The sequence below is a fragment of the Haliotis rufescens genome, unplaced genomic scaffold, assembly GCF_023055435.1.
Source record: "Haliotis rufescens isolate VD_foot unplaced genomic scaffold, xgHalRufe1.0.p SCAF_6, whole genome shotgun sequence".
NCBI lineage: Eukaryota > Metazoa > Mollusca > Gastropoda > Lepetellida > Haliotidae > Haliotis > Haliotis rufescens.
Window position 1 is genome coordinate 9,532,789 of NW_025964334.1, and position 20,817 is coordinate 9,553,605.

At 40.3% G+C, this 20,817-nt stretch overlaps 1 protein-coding gene across 3 annotated transcripts in view; it reads left to right on the plus strand.

The window, feature by feature from the left end:
* Positions 1–20,563, plus strand: part of LOC124151662 (recombining binding protein suppressor of hairless-like) — a 44,567-nt gene extending 24,004 nt beyond the window's left edge. For 2 of the 3 annotated variants that reach the window (XM_048385595.1, XM_048385594.1), the window contains exons 3-14: positions 1,833–2,055; positions 4,052–4,078; positions 6,901–6,996; positions 7,753–7,918; positions 8,492–8,666; positions 10,114–10,251; positions 10,661–10,773; positions 11,600–11,740; positions 12,600–12,755; positions 13,758–13,861; positions 14,478–14,559; positions 15,162–20,563. In XM_048385595.1, coding sequence (XP_048241552.1) covers positions 1,833–2,055; positions 4,052–4,078; positions 6,901–6,996; positions 7,753–7,918; positions 8,492–8,666; positions 10,114–10,251; positions 10,661–10,773; positions 11,600–11,740; positions 12,600–12,755; positions 13,758–13,861; positions 14,478–14,559; positions 15,162–15,332 — 1,592 coding nt within the window. In that variant the 3' untranslated portion in view covers positions 15,333–20,563. Of the gene's footprint in view, positions 1–400; positions 534–1,832; positions 2,056–4,051; positions 4,079–6,900; positions 6,997–7,752; positions 7,919–8,491; positions 8,667–10,113; positions 10,252–10,660; positions 10,774–11,599; positions 11,741–12,599; positions 12,756–13,757; positions 13,862–14,477; positions 14,560–15,161 lie in introns of those variants that run through there. The other variant, XM_048385596.1, reaches the window with a different exon arrangement.
* Positions 20,564–20,817: the final 254 nt, after the last annotated feature.

A 20,817-nucleotide genomic window follows, 5' to 3' on the forward strand; every position in this document is an offset into this window, starting at 1 on the left:
CTAAACAACACGAACTATTGATTAACTATAATTACTGCCACTTGCAGGTCTCATAAATAAACCATAACAGGATCAATCAGGAAGCACTGCTTAGGAGAAAATTCATAGGGGGGAGTTCCTTTTTCTATCCACAAGGAGGCCATTTAAAAGCAGCGATCCATTGTATGATTTTAATTATGACAATTAATTTTACTCAGCCACGATATACGGCATGGTTGTAGACGCCGCCAAGATTGTCGTAAATGGCTGGCATTAGACGACTGTATCCAAGGAGAAGGCCTAAGAGGTGTGGGAAAATTTGCCCCGCTACCAGATGCACCAGAAATGTCAATACCTGATAAACCCACTGCTCTGTGCTGGCCCTTTGCAGATAACTTAGTCATTCGAAAAATCGAAATCCGTACAAAATATCGACAAGATATTTTTGCTCCTGGTTTGCATAGGGTGTCACAACTGGCGTAAAGTGAACGTCAAAATGATGTCCACATCGTCCGACTTTCCTTACGAGGATTTTCAGCACTATGTTCTTGAAGGTAAAATTTGTGTACGAGATCGGAGAGGGCAGCTGCGGACTTGTGCGTTTGTTGACGTCCGCAATTTCTCCATATGGCTCTTCAATGCTGAGCTGTCTCTTCCTTTCTATCAATGTCTTTTTGTCGCAGTTTCGTTGAGATTTGTGTGCAGAATCGAAGATAGTGTGGGAACTAGATGCGTGCATCGTTGTTCAACCCTGCTTTTGTCCAATAACTATTTTGCTCTGAGAAAGTGTCCAGTGTTGTGTGTTTATATACATTTATTTTGGGTGATGTGAATCTGGGGATTGATTATAAGTTTCAGATGTGCATTTTCTCACTCGGCCTAATTGCTTTGAGCCAGGAATGCAATGATCGCGTTGATCTTATCAGAGGTCGTCTTTGTCGTAGTATTTTGTGAAGAATTTAAACCAGGTAGAAAGATAATTGACCTGTGTACTTTTTTTTTCGTGGACAATACAAACAGGATCAATTGGATTTATATGAAGCAATGCTTTTAATAAGCTCTTCATTTGGTCATATTTCCTTGCGGTGAGCATTCGGAAGTTCAGTGGAATAATGATTGAGTGTTAGTATATAACTTTTTCTTGAAATTTGTTGAAATGGATTGGAGCGGTCTCAGTCAATCAGCGTTTTCCTCGTGGGACTTTATTCCTAGTTCAGGTTTGATCAAATTTCCTTTTTTGTTGTTGAAAGATGGTTGATATTTGTTTCAAGAAATTCATTGTACTTTTTTTTAATAGTGCTTGATATTTGCAGTAGTTCTGTTTGTACAATATGTAAAAGAGTAGGATTTGAAAGAAAGCCAGGTTCTTGATGACTGGTTCCAATATTGTAAAAGGCACGTTTAGTAATTACATAAGTGGTGAATGTTGTCCATGATGTTTGAATGCAAGTAATACTTGATCTGCCGTTATGTGAAGACTTTTTTCTTGATGCAACTTGTGTACATGATGTTTTCTAACTTCACAAGGATGAACTTTTCTGATGAGTAGAAAATAATCTTTAAATTACAGTCAATTGAGTTGGGTTTAAGGCTGTTTTGATAGTATTTCAGTTGTATCAAGTTGTGTCAGCTTGATGTGGAAGTTAAGCCTAAAGAAGTACAGGCCTTGGATGTTTAGTACTTTGTTCAAACCCATGAGCACAGCTATGGTTCTGACAAACCTGCAGGGCAAACCAAGATTCAAACCCGACATCAGAGGTTCTGGCACAGGAAATTCTTGTGCCTTGGGTGATAGGGCCACCATCCTCCACCATGAAGCTATCAATGTCTTACGTCAATGGTTTTCATTTCAGATGGAAGCCATCATCTGATGACAGGCTCCCTGACGCCGCCAGACAAGATCAATGGTGACCTGATGCCCCTCCACAACCCCAGCCCCATGGGGCTTGGGCCCCTCACCCACCCCATGCAGGCCCCACCCAGCCCACTACCCACCCCCTCACCCCCCATGATGCGTCACCATGGCGACATGGATCCCAGACACACAGGAGCTTACAATAACCCCTCACCTCCAAGGTAAGACTTTTTGTTGGTTCAAGTTTCTGTGAGGTAGTGCAGTAGGTTGTGTGTTCACTTGTAATGGTTAATACCTGGTTTGAGTCTGGAAATGGTGCAAATGGAAGCCTACCCTTCATCACGTTTTGTTGATTTCTCAATTCCACTGACTCAAAGGTATGATGTTTTGTAATTTACTTGGATCATATATATTTTTAGGGCAATTTGAAAATAGATCTTTGGAGGCATTTGTGAGTTACTACTATCTTGTTATAAATTGTAACGATTGAGATTAATTTAAATGTGAAATAGATTTTATTTGTAAATGGATTTTGGTTCTCATTTGATGGTAACCATGGTGATAATAAATCTCACAATGGAACAAGAGAAAATGCTGTCATGGGAATCTCATTAACACAACAACCGGTTCGGTCACATCTCAACAAATTCAAATAGGCTTTAGAAAGTAATGAATTTTCTAAGTCAGATGTTGACATTAACAATATCAACCGTGGCCTCCACTTAAGCATTAGAAGTTGGTTAGCTATGCAACTTACTTTACTTTGGAATATTTGTGGACTGGTTTTGTGTCTAGCTTCTTCTCACGATGACTTTTTCTGAAAATCATTTGATGCAAAGGAGAATGTTATTTTTGCAGTTATCCAAGCCATGTTCAAACTGAGTCATCACACTCAACTGCTTTGTGCATGGCATGTCCAGGTTGTCCCTCAAGGGTGTCACGCTACCCCTTGTCACAATCACAGATGTATCACATGACAGACGTGTGTGACATTGCGTCCACGTGAAATCCGTGATACATCTTGTGTTTGCTAACTTCTCCTTTGAAGGACACGCCTGCTGGTTAATAACTGATAATGGAGACAATTAGAACCTGTGTTAGAATGGTGGATGATTAATTTATAGATTTTGTTGTGAACTGATATATTAGTGCCCTTGACTATTAATTGCTGGGTAGAAATGTTCTTAAGTGTTTGATTTCCTATATTAGTATCACAATGAGTGTAGGGCGTTCTTTGTGTCGCATCTGTTAAGGAAAAAGAACAGGGCATGGGTGTCTGAGTTATTGCGACCCGTGAAGATTCCGGGGTAGAACAGGTCTTCAGCAACCCATGCTTGCCATAAAAGGCGACCATGCTTGCCGTAAAAGGCGACTAACGGGATCGGGTGGTCAGGCTCGCTGACTTGGTTGATGTATGTCATCGATCCCAGTTGCGTGGATCGATGCTCATGATATCATCACTGGATTGTCTGGTCCAGACTCGATTATTTACAGACCGCCGCCATATAGCTGGAATATTGCTGAGTGCGGCGTTAAACAACAAACCAACCAACCGAGTTATTGCATTAGTTTGTCCTGCCTAATTAGGATGAAATGATACAGCAAGGTCACAGTACGATATGTGTCACGATACATAGGTAACGATACGATACATATCTCGATACACATATTTACTTCAAATTGCATGGAAACGTATTGACTATTAATATTTCGAAACATGTTCTGAATGAAAAGCTACCTGTAGACACATGTTCCGTGCTACTATTTTTGTAGTGAACTTGGAATGCTGATTAAATTACATCTTGCGATATTTGACGTACATAATTCCAGGGGGGGTCATTAAATGAGTTAAGTAATATATTTTAATATATTAAGTGTATCGTCTTGTATTGACACAGAAGAAAACATCGTGTATCGTATTGTCGCATGAAAACTTGCGATGCACCGTTGCACTGATGTGTTGTTTCACCCTAATGCCTAAGACCTGCGCCCACTTGCACAAAGCAATTTTAGCGCTAAGATGATCGTAACTCCCATGCTTTAACATAGGCTTACAATATATAATAAAGTAACTCACTAACTTATAAAGTTTGTTATGGTAGCTGTTTTGGTACTGAAATAAGCTCATTTAAATTAGGATTATTAACTTCCTAAACAAAAGTGTTTCAAACATCAAATTTTAGTGTTGTGATAATAATCAATTCTCTCCTGTTTCAGTGCTCTTCAAGACATGAAATTAACAAAGTAAGTGCTTCTGTTCCTACTCCATATTTTAACAGTATAAAACTGGACCAGTCTCTTATCTCTGAGTAGCACTGTAGCTGTTGAGTTCTCAGGGATAAAAGGCCAATAGGCCAATGTTACCACGCTTGCTGTGTACTTATATCTAATAACACTGTTATGTTTTTTTCAAATGTTCGACATTTAACATGTCTAAGGCACAGTGGTTCTGTGTTTATCTTTCCACTATTCTAGACCTGTTAACGACCTGTGTCATGCTGCTATGTGGTTGAGATAGGACAGATGTGATGTGAAGTATTTACTCACATAACTCACTCACCTTCATGTCCACGGCCATGATTTATTCAGACCTGCTCAGAGCCAATATCTGTCCCCAGATGTAATTTGGGATTACAAATTTCCTCAAGTCACATTATTCAGGGCTCGAAAAATGTCTTAAACCCAACTTGTCCTGCAGGGCATTTTGATATCAATCTGTACTCTTCCTGCTATATGTTCACTTGTCCTATTAAATTTAATACAGTTTTATGTCCTCGGTTATTTTTACAATTTTCTGTAATGGAGTTGAGAGTATATATATACAGATATAAAATAAAATAACAGACAGTACAAACAAATTCAGTCACTGCCATTCGTTTCTGCCCATTCAGCGTCACTCAACCATGTACATTTGTTTTCGTTTTTCACAGCTACGTTTTTCACAGCCATACTTTTTTTTAAAAATAAAATAATTTTTGGGCCTGTTTGGTAATTAAATAATGTTTTTTCTTGTCAACCCCACCATTCCCAATTAAAAACAACCAGTATCCTCACTTTCACTTTTCGCTTTGATTTTGAGAATCAGTAAAGAGTCCCTTACAACAAAATAATATATATAATTGCATCCCTTTAAAAATAGTTTTGAGACTGGCTATGCAAACACTCTTTAGTTTATTTCTTCAGCAGACAGTTGCCAAGTATGCTGTCTAATTATGATATGAGCGACATCTACTTATTATTTACCCCTGCCCAACAAAGTTGGCAGGGGCTATGGAAACGGGCTCCGTCCATCCGTCCGTCCGTCACATTTCGTTTCCGGAGCATAACTCAGAAACCGTTCAATATTTTTAATGAAACTTTGCACGTCTGTCAAGTACATGCTGAACTGGTGCCTTTTGCTATTTAGAAATTTATGAAAAAATTATTTTTTTACGTTTCCATGGCAACAAGATGGACTTCGGTTTTAAACTCTTCTTTTTTTTACAATTTCCATGACAAGTTCCACCTCGGTTAAAATAGGTTAGGGTTTGTTTAGATTTAATTATGTCATAAATTCTGCAACAGGGGCGGGGGGGATATATCCTCATTAGTGGCAAACTCTTGTTATTATTATGAACATACGCGAAATGAAAATGTATTTTAGGTTCGAAATTATATGGGAGGACAAGCATTTCTTCACTTCTTTCACGCCCAGCACATGCTGCCACTTATCAATACAAACGGACGAGCCCTGTTTTTATAGTTATAACTTTAGTTGTGGCTTCGTTGAGGTGATTTGTATTTCACTATCATCAGAACCAATAGAGCTATCAAAGAACACCTGTTTCTTAACAAAATAATTTTTTCCCCCAATTTGAATATGAATCCCTCAGGCAGCCATGAGATCTGAATATTGCTGCCTAGGTTGTAAAACAACATTCATTCACATATTTAGAAAGCTGTAAGATTGTACTGATGCCAGTATAAGACAATACTATACAAGCATGGTTCTCCCTCACTGGGTAAAGCATTCCTTCAGAACACTGAAGGTCTGGGCTCGCCTCCTCACCTGGATACAATGTGTGGTGTGAAGCCCATTTGTCACGCACCGTGTCGTGATTGTGCTGGAATATTGCTACCATCAGCGTAGAATCAACTTGCCTGCCTGCCCCACCCGACCTGTGAAGGTTCTGGGTTAGAATAGGTCTTCAGCAACCCATGCTTGCCGTAAAAGGTGACTATGCTTGTCGTAAAAGGCGACTAACGGGATCGGGTGGTCAGGCTCGCTGACTTGGTTGATGCATGTCATCAATCCCAATTGCGTGGATCGATGCTCATGATATCAATCACTGGATTGGCTGGTCCAGACTCGGTTATTTACATACAGCTGTCATACCGCTGGAATATTGCTGAGTGCGGCGTTAAACAACAAACCAACTTGCCCCAGCCCTCGCTGTTTCCGACACAGTACATGGGTTTCACAGAGATAATCTTGTAGCTGATTACAGATGGTGTTCTATTCACCCAGCAGTAGTCATTGTAACAGCTGTAGATAGGACTTGGTGCATCTTTCTCTACGACTAATGTCACCGTCACCATGGTCACTGCTCACACGCCTTGCTATGGTGTTTGTTGGCAGGGGCTGGGGTCCTGGAAGTATGCTGCTGTAGTATTTGAGTTTCGGGACCCCTTACATCTCTTACTGTTATAATTAGGGTTGTGACAAGGACGTTTGACCTTCATTCAGAATTTTTCGTTCCCGTGAAGATCCGGGGTAGAATAGAATAGGTCTTCAGCAACCCATGCTTGACGTGAAAGGCAACTATGCCTGACGTAAGAGGCGACTAATTGGATCAGGTGGTCAGCCTTGCTGACTTGGTTGATGCATGTCATCGTATCTCTGTAGCGTGGATCGATGCTCATGATGTCAATCACTGGATTATTTCCTATGTGCCGTCATATAGTTGAAATATTATTGAGTTTAATGTTACAAAATACACAAACAAAATCATAGGACCCTTTAAAAAGTAATTACTTTTGTATTTTAGATGTGATGTTTATATGATGTTGATGTTGATGTCTTGCAGAGAGAACATGAGGAAGTACTTACGAGATCGTGGAGATCAGATCCTTGTGATATTACATGCCAAAGTGGCGCAGAAATCGTACGGAAATGAGAAAAGGTAATTATTAAAACCAACCTACTTCTTAGTTGAAATAGAGATATGTTGTATGTATTTTGCGTATACAATTTGTTGTACTGTGAGACGGATGAAGTGCTACATGGACACTGCAAATGTGTGCAATATCGGGAACAATCACCCGGGAATCTTCAACCCAAACTGGATAAGGGTGATGTGTTCCTCTTGGCGTTCAGTTGCCATGTTTTACGTTTCTTCCCTTTTTTGACATACTTACTCCAAGTATTTTCTGAAACTTGCAATTTCTCACACGGAGAGTGGGTAACTCTCTGTTTGAAATGAAATATATAAAAATAAGCCAGATGTGTGAAAAGAGCCAGAAATCAATATCAGGTGTGAATATATTTTGCTGCCTTGATGTACTATTACCACTAATGATTTTGGATGGTCAGGTAGCCTAGTGGTTAAAGCGTTCGCTCATGATGCCGAAGACCCGGTTTCAATTCCCGAAATTCCACATAAGGATGACTCAGAATTTTAATGTAATGATTGGATTATACGGAACTTATGAAAGAAATATTGTGGTCTGTTGAGTGACCCTGTGTTTGTTGTGTGCAGGTTTTTCTGCCCGCCACCATGTATATATTTGTTTGTTGTGTGCCGGTTTTTCTGCCCGCCACCATGTATATATTTGTTTGTTGTGTGCCAGTTTTTCTGCCCGCCACCAAGTATATATTTGTTTGTTGTGTGCCGGTTTTTCTGCCCGCCATCATGTATATATTTGTTTGTTGTTTGCAGGTTTTTCTGCCCGCCACCATGTATATATTTGTTTGGCAACGGGTGGAAGAGGAAGAAGCAGCAGATGGAGGAAGACGGGGCGTCGGAGCAGGACACACAAGTGTGTGCCTTTATGGGCATCGGCAATTCCGACCAGGAGATGGTGCAACTCAACCTCGAGGGCAAGGTGAGGGGGAGACATACAAAAAGGCGGACTTACGGGAGAAGGGGAGACTTTTTGAGGGGGAGACATTTTGTTGATAAAGAGTGGGAGACTTGCGTGAGAGGGGGAGACTATTGGGAGATTTAAGGGAAAGGGGGAGACTTACAAGAAGGGAAAACTTAAGGGAGAGGGGGGACTTACAGGAGAAGGGGAGACTCACTGGAGAAGGGGAGACTTATGGGAGAGGGGGAGACTTGGAGGAGATGGGGAGACTTACAAGAAGGGGAGACTTACGGGAGAGTGGGAGACTTACGGGAAGGGGGGACTTACAGGAGGGGCTTTATGGGTTTTACTAACTTGTGTAAAACAACTCAATAATGCCATGGGGGCAGTTGTCAAAGGTGTGGCTCGCACTTTTTACTTTTCTTCACATTCTTGATACAAGAGGAATGATTCTGTAACCATGGTAACAGTACTGAAAAATTCACAAGATTTTAATGAGCTGTAGCTCTTGGTAATCTTGCAAGTAGTGCATTGTTTAATCATCCTTGTCCTGTTGATATATAAATACATTGTCTTCTTTGGCTTGTTTTTCAGAATTACTGTGCAGCTAAAACCTTGTATATATCGGACTCTGATAAGAGAAAACACTTTATGTTGTCTGTGAAAATGTTTCATGGAAATGGGCAAGACATTGGGCTGTTCCACAGTAAACGGATTAAGGTCATCTCAAAACCCTCGAAGAAAAAGCAGTCACTTAAAAATGCAGATTGTAAGTTGTGTCATTATATTACTTTCTAAGAGTTCTCCTTTCACAATTTTTACATTGTATTGAAGGATAATGTCTTTGTTAGCGTCGATGTTTAATGTCAACAGAAGCCTGGCAGTTTGTAGCACTTGTTATCCAGTGTTATATCTCCGTTCTCTTTTGATAAATACTCAAGGGGCAGTGGGGTAGCTTAGTGGTTAAAGCGTTCGCTTGTCACGCTGAAGACTTGGGTTCAATTCCTGACATGGGTAAAATGTTTGACGCCCTGGTGTCTGGTGTCCCCTGCCGTGATATTGCTGGAATATTGCTAAAAGTGGCATAAAATCAAACTCACTCACTGTTGAAGTGAGGACACCAACGTCATCTCTCGTATCTCCAACTTACCACGGAACTTCTCTCACACATCAGCTTGAAATCAACAACTAATGAAAATGCCTCTTAAAGAAAGTTCGGCTCAGACATACATTCAATATTACGACCTCCTCCATTACGACCTCTGAAATTAATTTATTCAAAATCAGAAGACTTTTAGCTGTAAAAGATGTTTTCTTGAGTACACTGATAGGGGAGTGAGGTCGGTGGGAGAAGTCCTTATGCACCTGGTGTATTTGAGACAGCTTGTGAAAGTCAAGTATAGTTGATATCACTGTTTGTGTGAATCATGGAAGACTTGATTGCATTGCTATTACTAGCTTCACGTCATTTGAACCAGACTTACAACAAAGAAATTGAGATAAGTGGGCTCCGTATTTATCCTAATAGACGGGAGATAAAATACCCTGGATAACAGAGGATGGTCTGGAAATTGTTGGTCTCCATTTATGCCTGAGGAAGAGTTTTGTTTAGTCATGCTATTGATAAGAAGCTGGTGCCTAATGCATGTGTGTCTATATCTAAGAGATAAGGTAATGTTATTGTAGTGTTGGTTAGATCAGATACATGGGCTTATTAACAAACTTGTTTATTTTAAAATGTTCAACATCAATTTGATCAAGGGAACCTAATTTCAAATGAGAATATTATGCAAGTGAGTTGTCATCTTGAGGTATGTTTTCTGTTATAACGGTAATGTTATTGAATTGCGGAATCAATATCTGTGTTGGACATTTAATTTGTTCCGTGGGTCTTTTTATGTTAAGATTTGTGAAGCAACTTTCGTTGTGTAGGTCAAAATTTATTCTTGTGGATATTTAGCATGTATTTTTTTGAGAATTTTGTCCAGACATTTAATATCAGCATTTCAAAGCTACAATTAATAAAAAAGTACTTCATGGTCCCATTCCGTTGTTCAGTATTCGACTGGATGGTCAAAGGGAGATAACTCAATTCTTATGTGAGTCTATGATTTGTCCAATGTGTGATAATTTTGATGAAAGTGTTTGGTGCTCGCGATGATGTCCTCTCGTTTTGCAAACATGTTGTGAAGTTTGTTGTTGTTTGTTTATTTCAGTATGTATAGCTTCAGGGACCAAAGTTGCATTATTCAACCGACTGAGGTCCCAGACTGTGAGCACTCGCTACCTCCATGTGGAAAATGGCAACTTCCATGCAAGTTCTACGCAGTGGGGAGCCTTCACAATACACTTATGTAAGCCTCAGAGAACAACATGCTCTGATTGTCTAATATCCTTTTGGTGCTTCTGGTTCAGGTGGTAAGACTTGGTGACTTTGCTGATTCCCTCTCATCATAATGCTAAGATGTGAATGTGCTTATAATATGTATCACTGGATTGTCTGGTCCAGACTCGATTATTGACAGACCGCTCTCATATTGCTGGAATATGGCCAAGAGTTGGTGTACTGTGTGTGTGAGTGGGATATTCATGTTAAGTTACAGCATGGTATCTCTTGCTAGAACTATAAAACTAGTCTGGATTAGAACAAGCAGCCACACACAAACATGCATGCACGTCGCTATGTAGTGCAATTATCTTGGAACAAGACATTTAACCTGATTTTACCTCACCTTGACCTTGACCTTTATTGACCTGTTTCAGTGGATGACAATGAGGATGAGTCTGAAGAGTTCACCGTCAGGGACGGCTACATCCATTACGGCTCCACCGTCAAACTGGTCTGCTCCGTCACTGGCATGGCGCTGCCCCGCTTGGTCAGTTATGATTCAGTTGATTCATGATTCAGTTGCTGCAGAATAAAATTGGGGAGCAGTTTGTGTCAGATACGATTCTTTATTTCTTTGAGAGTTGGTCAAGTTTTCCATCCAACAAAATCAGCTTTTCTTGGGATTTACAAGGTTAAATTAATAACAGCTCTGATATTTTTGCTTTAAAACAGACGTTTTCATTTTGGGTTTGAAAAGAACAACAAATCAGTTAACCTGATATCATCGAAAGTTCTGCTTCACTATCAGAAATATTGTTACGTAGGATTTGCTTGACAAAAGAATCGCTTCAAGGACATATATTTCTGCAATTTAGTTCGACGTTGGATGGTGGACGTCTCAAAATGTAGGGAATAGCCTTTTTATCGTACATGGAACTTTAGAACTGCTCTATTAAGTTAAAGAAAGCCCTATTGCCACCACACCTAAACGAGTACTTGAATTTTAGCCATGTTTACTGCTATAAATCTCAGAAAAGTGCAGTATCCTTAAAAGTGTGTGTGTGTGTGTTTGTGTGTGTTTGTGTGTGTGTGTTTGTGTGTGTGTGTGTGTGCGTGTGTGCGTGCGTGCGTGCGTGCATGCGTGTGTGCGTGCGTGCGGTGCGCGCCTGCCTGCCTGCCTGCGTGCGTGCCTGCGTGTGGAAAGGATCTTTACTGTTAGATGTAGCTTTTGGTTGTGCAGTGTTCAAGAGATGTACATGTTAAGAAATCCATGTGCGATCTGCAGAGCTTATTGAAGAGCTCAGCTCCAATTAATCCAATCACCATATGTGCATTTGATGTGATTGTGACAATTGCAGTAATTCTTCTTTCAGATAATCCGTAAGGTTGACAAGCAGACGGCGCTGCTAGATGCGGACGACCCTGTGTCACAGCTGCACAAATGTTCATTCTACCTGAAGGACACGGAGAGGATGTACCTGTGTCTGTCTCAGGAAAGAATCATACAGTTTCAGGTGAGTGTACAGAGGCTGGTCATACTACGGGTAACTTCACCCACTACGATTAAGTCAGATATATTCAGAATTGTCCAAAAAAATCATTACATGTTATTAACTAGATATTGGCCTCAATGCAGTCATTGTCAAACATTCGACCAATTAACACTGACAATTGATTAATAATCACTTGTTTTAGCTTGTAATGGGAAGGAATTATATAATAAACTGTAAATCCAAAAGATGACACATTAACTGAAGTAATATGAAAGAATGGGGTGTTCCTCAACTTCTTTTGAGTAGTATATACCAGAAACACCAAAGATGATATATTTTCACCAAGTCTATGCTGTGAATCATGTTGATAATGATAACCAATTATTCTAGATATTATTCCCCAATTTAAGGGTGCATCCCATAGGCTGATATTCAACCTCAGGCCTACAGTTCTTGTAAGACTTCCAAAATGGAATGAAAAGTCCCATTTCAGATTACTGCTAACGCTATGTTCCCAGTAGCGATATTTTAAAATTAAAACATAATTATATTATACAAATGGTGAGCTAATTACAAACGGTGAGCTACTTACGACAAAGGTTTAGTCTTAAAGTGTATAGTTTTGTTATTAGCTTTGAAGGGTGAGGTGATGTGCTCGTGCCAGGTTCCTGAATGCTGCCGTGTTTCTCTCCTCCAGGGGGGCGGTCGGGTAGCCTAGTGGTTAAAGCGTTCGCTCGTCACGCCGAAGACCCGGGTTCGAATCCCGACATGGGTGCAATGTGTGAAGCCCATTTCTGGTGTCCCCCGCCGTGATATTGCTGGAATATTGCTAAAAGCGGCGTAAAACCATACTCACTCACTCACTCACTCTCTTCTCCAGGCAACTCCATGTCCTAAAGAGCCAAACAAGGAAATGATTAATGATGGTGCATCTTGGACAATCATCAGCACGGACAAGGCTGAATACACCTTCTTCGAGGGCATGGGTCCAGTGAAGAACCCGCTAACTCCTGTCCCGGTCGTACACAGCCTACACGTGAGTACACTGCAGGTCTTGCAGGATGTAGCTTGCAGCAGGTGCATGTTGACATGAAAACCATTTGCACCTAACAAAACCAGGTTGCACCCTTGTCTCATAAATTTATCAAAGTTTAACAGACCGATACGTGCCAGGGTAATTTTAATTACTGACACAGTGGTGTGAAATGAAATAGGAACCTGCACATAACCTTGAAGAACCTTCAGTGTGATGGCTTCAAGCATGACAAGACATGACGTGGCAAGATGTAGTATGGTTAATAAACTTTAGAGGCATTGAGCATGTTCAAAAATCCATTTTGTGTTGACCAAAAAAAAGAGGTTAGTCACACACAATATGTTTTGTACATGAACTTAGTGCATGTATTTATGAATATCATTTTTCAATAACAGGTTGCCCTTGTGAATGTCCTGTATTGCTAAGTTGAGCCCTGACTTGTATTTGATTACAATTGGCTATGAAGAGTTGTGTCCCTTTGATAGGCTTGCCAGGATCCTTTGATCATAGGTTTGAAACCCAGACCTGCCCTGATTATGATTCTTGGTTAACACCACCATACACGTGCCTGTTTCTTGTCAAGTAATCATGAACACGAAAATACTGTTATTGAAAGCAAAGTTAGGTTGGCAGAGCAAGGCCGTAGTTAACTTTTTTTGACAGGGGGGCAAATATTTGTACAAGTATCACTTGTCCCCATCTTGTATTTTCATGATTCTATAAAAAATCCAGAGGGGAGGGGCAAGTGCCCCCCCAGCTGGGTACAGCACTGCAGAGGGTGGGTGTTAGGGTTTGTTGGTCAGCCTAGCTTTGGGCAAGACTCTTCAGATTAGCAGAACACAGTAAGCAAAAACATTCAATCAATTGGTCTTTTAGAATTATGGGAAGGGAGACAACTCTTGACATCTTCAGATGCGATCCTGAAGTCCAATATGATTAGTTTCCTTGTGATTAAATGGTCATTTAGAAACACATGTTAGAGGAATAAACTTTGTGTTTCAGTTGAATGGAGGCGGTGATGTTGCAATGTTGGAACTGAACGGAGAGAACTTTACCCCTGCTCTCAAAGTGTGGTTCGGCGATGTGGAGGCAGAGACCATGTTCAGGTTAGTGACCGTATGAGGTAGGAAATGTACCGGTAACATTTCATCTCCTAACGTTTCTTCCTGTCTCATTTCCTGTAGATTTTTGGTAGCCCAGTGGTGAAAGTGTTGGCTCGTCATGACAAAGACCCGGGTTCAATTGCCAACATGGGTACAATTAATGAATCCCAATTTCCTGTGACCCCCACTGAGATAATGCTGGAATATTGCGGCGTAAAACCATAGATTTGTTTGTCTCAGCTTACGCGACAGAGTGACATTTGGTTAGAACCAGGTTCGGACTAACAGCAAGTGTTGCACACTGTGATGCCGTTCTTTATTATGAGGAACACAACGTTTCGGAGTAAGTACTTACCCCTTCACCTGATGAAGGTGTAAGCACGTTGTGTTCATCATTATTAAGAAGTTGACATCTATTAAATCTCTTCCTTGTGGAAGATGTTGATGCGGATGATGGTGATGCAGATGATGTTGATGCTGATGGTGGTGATGATGTTGATGGTGGTGATGATGTTGATGATGGTGATGGTGATGTTGTTGATGCAGATGTTGTTGATGTTGATATGGATGTTGATGTTGTTGATGTTGATATTGATTTTGATGATGTTGATGCTTTCAGGAGTGACGAGAGCATGCTGTGTGTAGTCCCCGACATCTCTGCCTTTCGCGCCGGCTGGAAGTGGGTCAGACAGCAGTTACATGTAAGTCTTACACACAAATCAGGTGAACTTAAGCAACATCGGCCACGAAGAATAATTGCATAGGTGACCATGTTTGGCATCTTGACTCCTGAGAGTTTCTTGGGCTTTGAATGGTCCCACTCTAAGCACATACAGCACATGTGGTGTCTCCTTAGTCAAGCGACTTCAAATCTTCCTTATCAACTACAATACATGCATTTATAGTTTTAAAAAATAACTGACTGACACTGAGTTTACATTTCATCACTCACTTCCTAGTTTTAAAAAATAACGTGCAAAAGTATAACTTTGATCTTCTTGGTTGAGGCATGTCACCATATTCCGATTGTGTGGATCGAAGCTCATTATGCCAAATCACTGGATTGTCTGGTCCAGACTTGATTATTTACAGACAGTGGTCATATAGCTGAGTGTGGTGTTAAACAACAAACAATCACAGCAGGCTTTAATTTGAATATTCAAGTCTGTGACCTTTCAAGCTGAAGCCTTTGTCTCATATCCCCTAAAAACAGTTTTTCTTCAAAAGTTGCAAAATCTCTTTTAATTTTAATTTTAAATATTATTTTTATTTTTGTGTGAGTATGTTTACCGTCTGTCTGCAGGTGCCTGTATGCCTCGTGCGTAACGACGGTGTGATCTACGCGACGGGACTCACCTTCACGTACACCCCAGAGCCCGGTCCCCGACAACACAGTCGAGAAGTGGATCGACTGTTTGGCAGGAACACCACGGCCAGTCCGGACTCTACATCAAATTACAATAACCAGTTGTGACAAGACTGATGGAGCTATTCTCACAGTGATTGGACAGACAGAACTGATATGCCATCACAATGTTGTGACACTAACAATCATCGATTGTTCTCACCTCCAATTTGGATATATGTCCACCTATGACATCTTCATCTGTTGCCAGTTCTTATGTTCCTCCTCTGTAAAGAGTTACATTTGAGTTGTAGGTTATTTTTTATAGACAGATCGATACTTTTTTATATGGATTTTGAAAAGAACATTGTAACTATGATTAGTTTCCCTTTAGAAATTTGATTTCAAAATTCAAATTTTTAAAAGTATTTAATATTTATGAATATAGGAATAGCCTTTTTATAATGGTATTTTATGAATAAATTGTAAATAAAAACACTGACATGTAAATAATGGAAATAGGGGAGACGACTCTTGGAGTGGTGAATGGGAGTGTGGTCTTGGTAGACGGCGCTACGATCTCCTGTGCCTTTGTTGGTAGCACAGTGCCTTTATGGAGAAAACTCAAGACTTTGTGGCGTATATATAAGTGCTAAACTCATCCTCCTGGCCTCGTCACCGATTTCTTTTAGAGGCCTTTTGGCTGGGATTCTGTATCGGACACTGAAAGCCAGTTGAACCGACAAGCAATCATGTCTACGACCCGGACTCGTTGCCCCTGTCAGTTTGGTTGTGGTTGCAGACAATGCCAGACTGTTTTATCCAAGCTCCATACATCACCACATCCGTGCTGTATATATGAAGAACTGTGATTGGGTGCCTTGGACAAGGGGTGTGACTTGGCAGCCAAGAATCAGCCAATCGTTGCAGGTTTCCCATGCGTCACGAACCCTCTGTACTAACCTGGCTGATAGCGCCTCTAGAGACAGCGCGGCTGTATACATGGCTAATTTCCTGAAGGGCAACATGTAAATTGTATAAAGACTTGTGCCATTACTATGTACAAAAGTAAAATGGAAGAATTTCTATTTTTACCATATATATGTAGGTCTATGAAATAGGCAACCAAAGTTGCCGTACCATGTATGTATTTAAAGACATCGGTAGGTGTGTCATAACAGTATGAATGGAGATTCGCCCTGATTCAAACAACCATAAGATTATTATGTGAAGCATCTCATTTTTAACTGTGTTTTACTATCGTAGTCGTTTATTTAAAAATAAATACATTTCATCAGGAATCATTTGGATTGTGACATTAATATTGTTAGCTTATAAGTATGTGTAACTGTTTGGTTCAGTGGTGACACGACTCTGGCTATTTACTGTGTAGTTGTGGCCCTTAGGTGTGCCAGGATCCTGTGATCATGGGTTTAAACCCCTGTTCACCATGGTTATGCATGTAGGTTTGTCAGCACCAGACACATGCTCGTGGGCTTCATTAGAGTGGTGGGGCAATGGCGTAGCCTGGTGGTGAAGGCGTTCGCTTGTCCCACCGAAGACCCTGGTTCGATTCCCCACATGAGTACAATGTGTGAAGCCCATTTCTGGTATCCCCTGCTGTGATATCGCTGGAATATTGCCAACAACAGAGTAAAACCAATCTCTCTCACCCACTCACGCATAACAGTGAAGTAGTAAGTCCTTTTGTAAGAAATACAGATCTTGCAGACTGAACCAAACATTTACTGTACTCCTGACAATGTCTCTAGGATTCACTTGTGTACAAGATTTTATGTCGATATTATTAGGCATCATTCCTGTAGGTGCCAGGTCTCTGCTGAAAACCGTTTGGTTTCTTGATGTAAGGGAGATCACTCTTGTTACTCTATGTAGTGGACTTAACTAAATCTTGAATAATTTCACCAAAGCTTGAATAATTTGCAGATAAAAATGAAAATTTATCTGAAGTTTATTTCTGTATGTTGATATTTCATTGTTAGTGCCAAAGGGATGAATTTTTTCAAATTTAAAATGTTTTTAAGATTGTAGTTATTTGCATTTTAAAAAAAGGGAAACATCTTTAACCTGTTCTTGTGATCATCGCTTATCATGTATGTTATATGACCATTTGTCACCAAAAGAAATCATGGTTATTAGTATTGATAATTTCAATATCAGTATTTGGTACCACAAAGGTTTCAGTTTTATATTATCAAGTTATGTCGTCATCATCATCCTGGTATTTTTATATGTATGGTTATTATTTACGACAACCTCCATTTTAACAGTGTTGTTATGTAGCACATTGAATTGAAGCCACATTTATCTTACAGACAGATAGTCGTTGTCCTTGTACTTCTGTCATGATTCTTAACTTGCAGACATATTCTTGAGCACATGGAAACTGTTATATATTTATTTGGTTAAGTATTTTATATTCAAATATACTTGGTTACTCTTATTTATGGGCAGGGGGGTAGCCGCGTGGTTAAAGTGTTCGCTCTTTAGGCTAAAGTCCCGGGTTCGATTCCCCACATGGGTAATATGTGTAAAGCCCATAGCTGGAGTCTCCTGCCTTGATATTGCTGGAATATTGCTAAAAGTGGTGTCAAACCCAACTCACTCACTCACTCACTCACTTGTATAATTATTTATGTGTAGTAGTGGAGATAACAAATTGTTAAGGGCATGTCTGTGTGTATCACACTAAGATTTATTATTACTCTGAGGTAATGATATATGGTATTGAGAGTCCTGTCAGCAACCAAACATTTAAAATTCAGGGCGCTGGAGTATTTGTTGGGCACATATTTCTTATCCGGAAAGAAGCCAAATAATTTCATTTTTTCAGGGCATTCAGCATGTCCAATGAACCATAATTGTTTGTAAGATCTGAGGCAAAGTTGTAATTTCTAGTATTTCTGGATGTAATTATTTTGAAGAAGATGACATAGGCACCTTCCAGAGTATCAATTCAGTCCCATTATTGCTGTTGAAATATATTTAACCAATGTAGCTTCACCAGCATCTGAGGGGCGGTCGGGTAGCCTAGTGTTAAAAGTGTTCGTTCATCACGCCGAAGACCCAGGTTCGATTCCCAACATGGGTACAATGTGTAAAGCCCATTTCTTGTGTTTCCCGCCGTGATATTGCTGGAATATTGCTAAAAGCAGCGTAAAACCATACTCACTCACTCACTCACTCACTCACTCACTCACCAGCATCTGAACAAGACCACATTGTTGTATCTTAGCTTGTGGTAGATAAGGAAGATATTTGTTGAGGAACATAGGATTATGTTTATTGTTGCAGAAATTACCGTAGCAACAGTGTGTCTTGGTGTCCATTAAGTAGATATGTGCTAGGTGGGATTAATTAAGAAGTTGAAGTGCACAGGCAGTGATGTTCAGTGCCCAGTTCCAGGAAGTAGCGGTCGCATAGCCTAGTGGTTAAAGCGTTCGCTCGTCACCCGGAAGACCCGGGTTTGATTCCCGACATGGGTACAATGTGTGAAGCCCATTTCTGGTGTCCCCCGCGGTGATATTGCTAGAATATTGATAAAAGTGGCGTAAAACCGTACTCACTCACTCACTTGTTCCAGGAGCCATTAGGTTTCCCCAGATTATGATCGTGGTCTGTCAGCCAGCGCCATGCCAGTGCTCGTGGCTTTCACCAAAGTGATGAATGTCAGGGACGCTTATTACAGTATCTGCCACTTGAAGCTGACACCCTGTGATATAACTGGAATACTGTGCCAAGCAGGGTCAGACCCAGTACACCATTAGATGTTGTCCTTTGACGAGATTAGACCTACTAACCATTAAAAATGAAAGGGTCACGAGTGGTCCAGTCATCTCAGGCCCTGCAATTTGCAGTGCAGAGTTGCATCCCTTTGATAAACCAGAAACCTATGATCATGTGTTCGAATCTTGGTTGGCCCTGATTATGTTTCTAGGATTGTCGGCACCATAGCTGTGCTCTTAGGTTTAACCCATGTGGTAAAGTCTAAGACCTGCATCACTCCGGGCTGAAATACTTTTCAAAGCAGTGTTAAGCCAAGTGATAAAGGGCCGAATATTTTCCCTGACATGATGTCACTGTCTGCTCTGAGGACCATCATATGGTAACAACAAAAACCAGTGCTCATATTATGGTCACATAGACATACCATGTGCTTATACGTAGGGCAGCTTGGTCACGAAAATGTCTCGCCCTAAGATTTTGCTCTAAGATTGGAATAAACGCGTAAAAAGAATCTTTGCTAAGTCTATTTGTTGACCATGATAATTAATACCTAGTGCTACACTTTAAATACTTATATTGTTATGATTAAGTGTCAGTAAGAGGTCTTAAGTGGACCTTGATATATTGGTTTGTTTATTAGAGTGAGTTGTAGACAACATAGGCAGACTTTCTTGTCATGATTCAATTTAGGATAGTTGAGGATTAATAACATTGGAGATTTTTTTGTATTACTTGCTTTAACTTAAGCAGTTTTTGTTATGTCTATATCTATATATTTATAGGATACATGGCAAAGTTCATTCCAGTGCCCTGTTTCACGAAGGGATCGTAGCGCTACGCTTGTCGTAACTCGGTCTTACTACGACAGTTGTAGAGTTACGATGCCATTGTGAAATGGGACCCAGGGCGTAAGGTTCCACTTTAGTGACACTGTGTTTTAATTGACATACGCTGTTACGTTATCGTCAGTATTTCACAGGATTTGTATACACTACGTTCGTCCATCACCCGTTAATACATACGTCGTCATAGTGACGTATGTCATAATAGTGACGTAACATACGTCATAATAGTGACGTAAATTTTCAGTCACTAATGATATGAGGTCGTTTATCACCCAAGGAAGTCGATTGGTTCGACTTTGTGCATGAACTTTACGTGAACTTTATCATTGCTTGATATTCAAGTAAGTGTAGAGCTGATGATTGTAAAGCTATGTCACTGTTCGATGTAAACTGAGCGCTCATTGGTCTGAGCCATCGGTGGTTTTCCCAAAGTTTGAACTAGACCGTGTCTCGTTGGTTGAAAATAGCTACTACACAACATGGAGGTCGCATGTATTCACGGGTAACAGAGGAACATAGTGTACAGAAACCTTTGAAGTATTGACGATATTTAACTGATTATTATTTTTTATTGTGTTTATGCATTGTTTATGTGTACAGGGAACGTAACTTTAACCTCGTCGTTGTTTGAATCAGGGGGTTCCGTGAAACTTTCTAATGCCTCCCAAGTGTACATACTTACAAAATATGTCACACGTGTAGACAGTTTCAGACCTAGCTTTTGTAATTGCCTTCTGTATAAGATTTATTAAAATGTGATCAACATTTCTACATCGTATGTGTTGTCTTTGAGATTGTTCGTAAGGGTTATTATGTTTAGATTTGACACTTTAATCCCAGTTGAAGGGGCACGTTTAGCCCATTCGTCTCAGGTGCCTTAATACGTTGGGACTTGCGTCCCTTGGGTGAGCCGGGATCCTATGATCGTTGGTTCGCAGTGACAACAAAACGACTGTTCAACGAAATGCTAAACTCTTTCACCCACTATTCAATATTTAGGATCTCTCAAAAGGATCTTGATT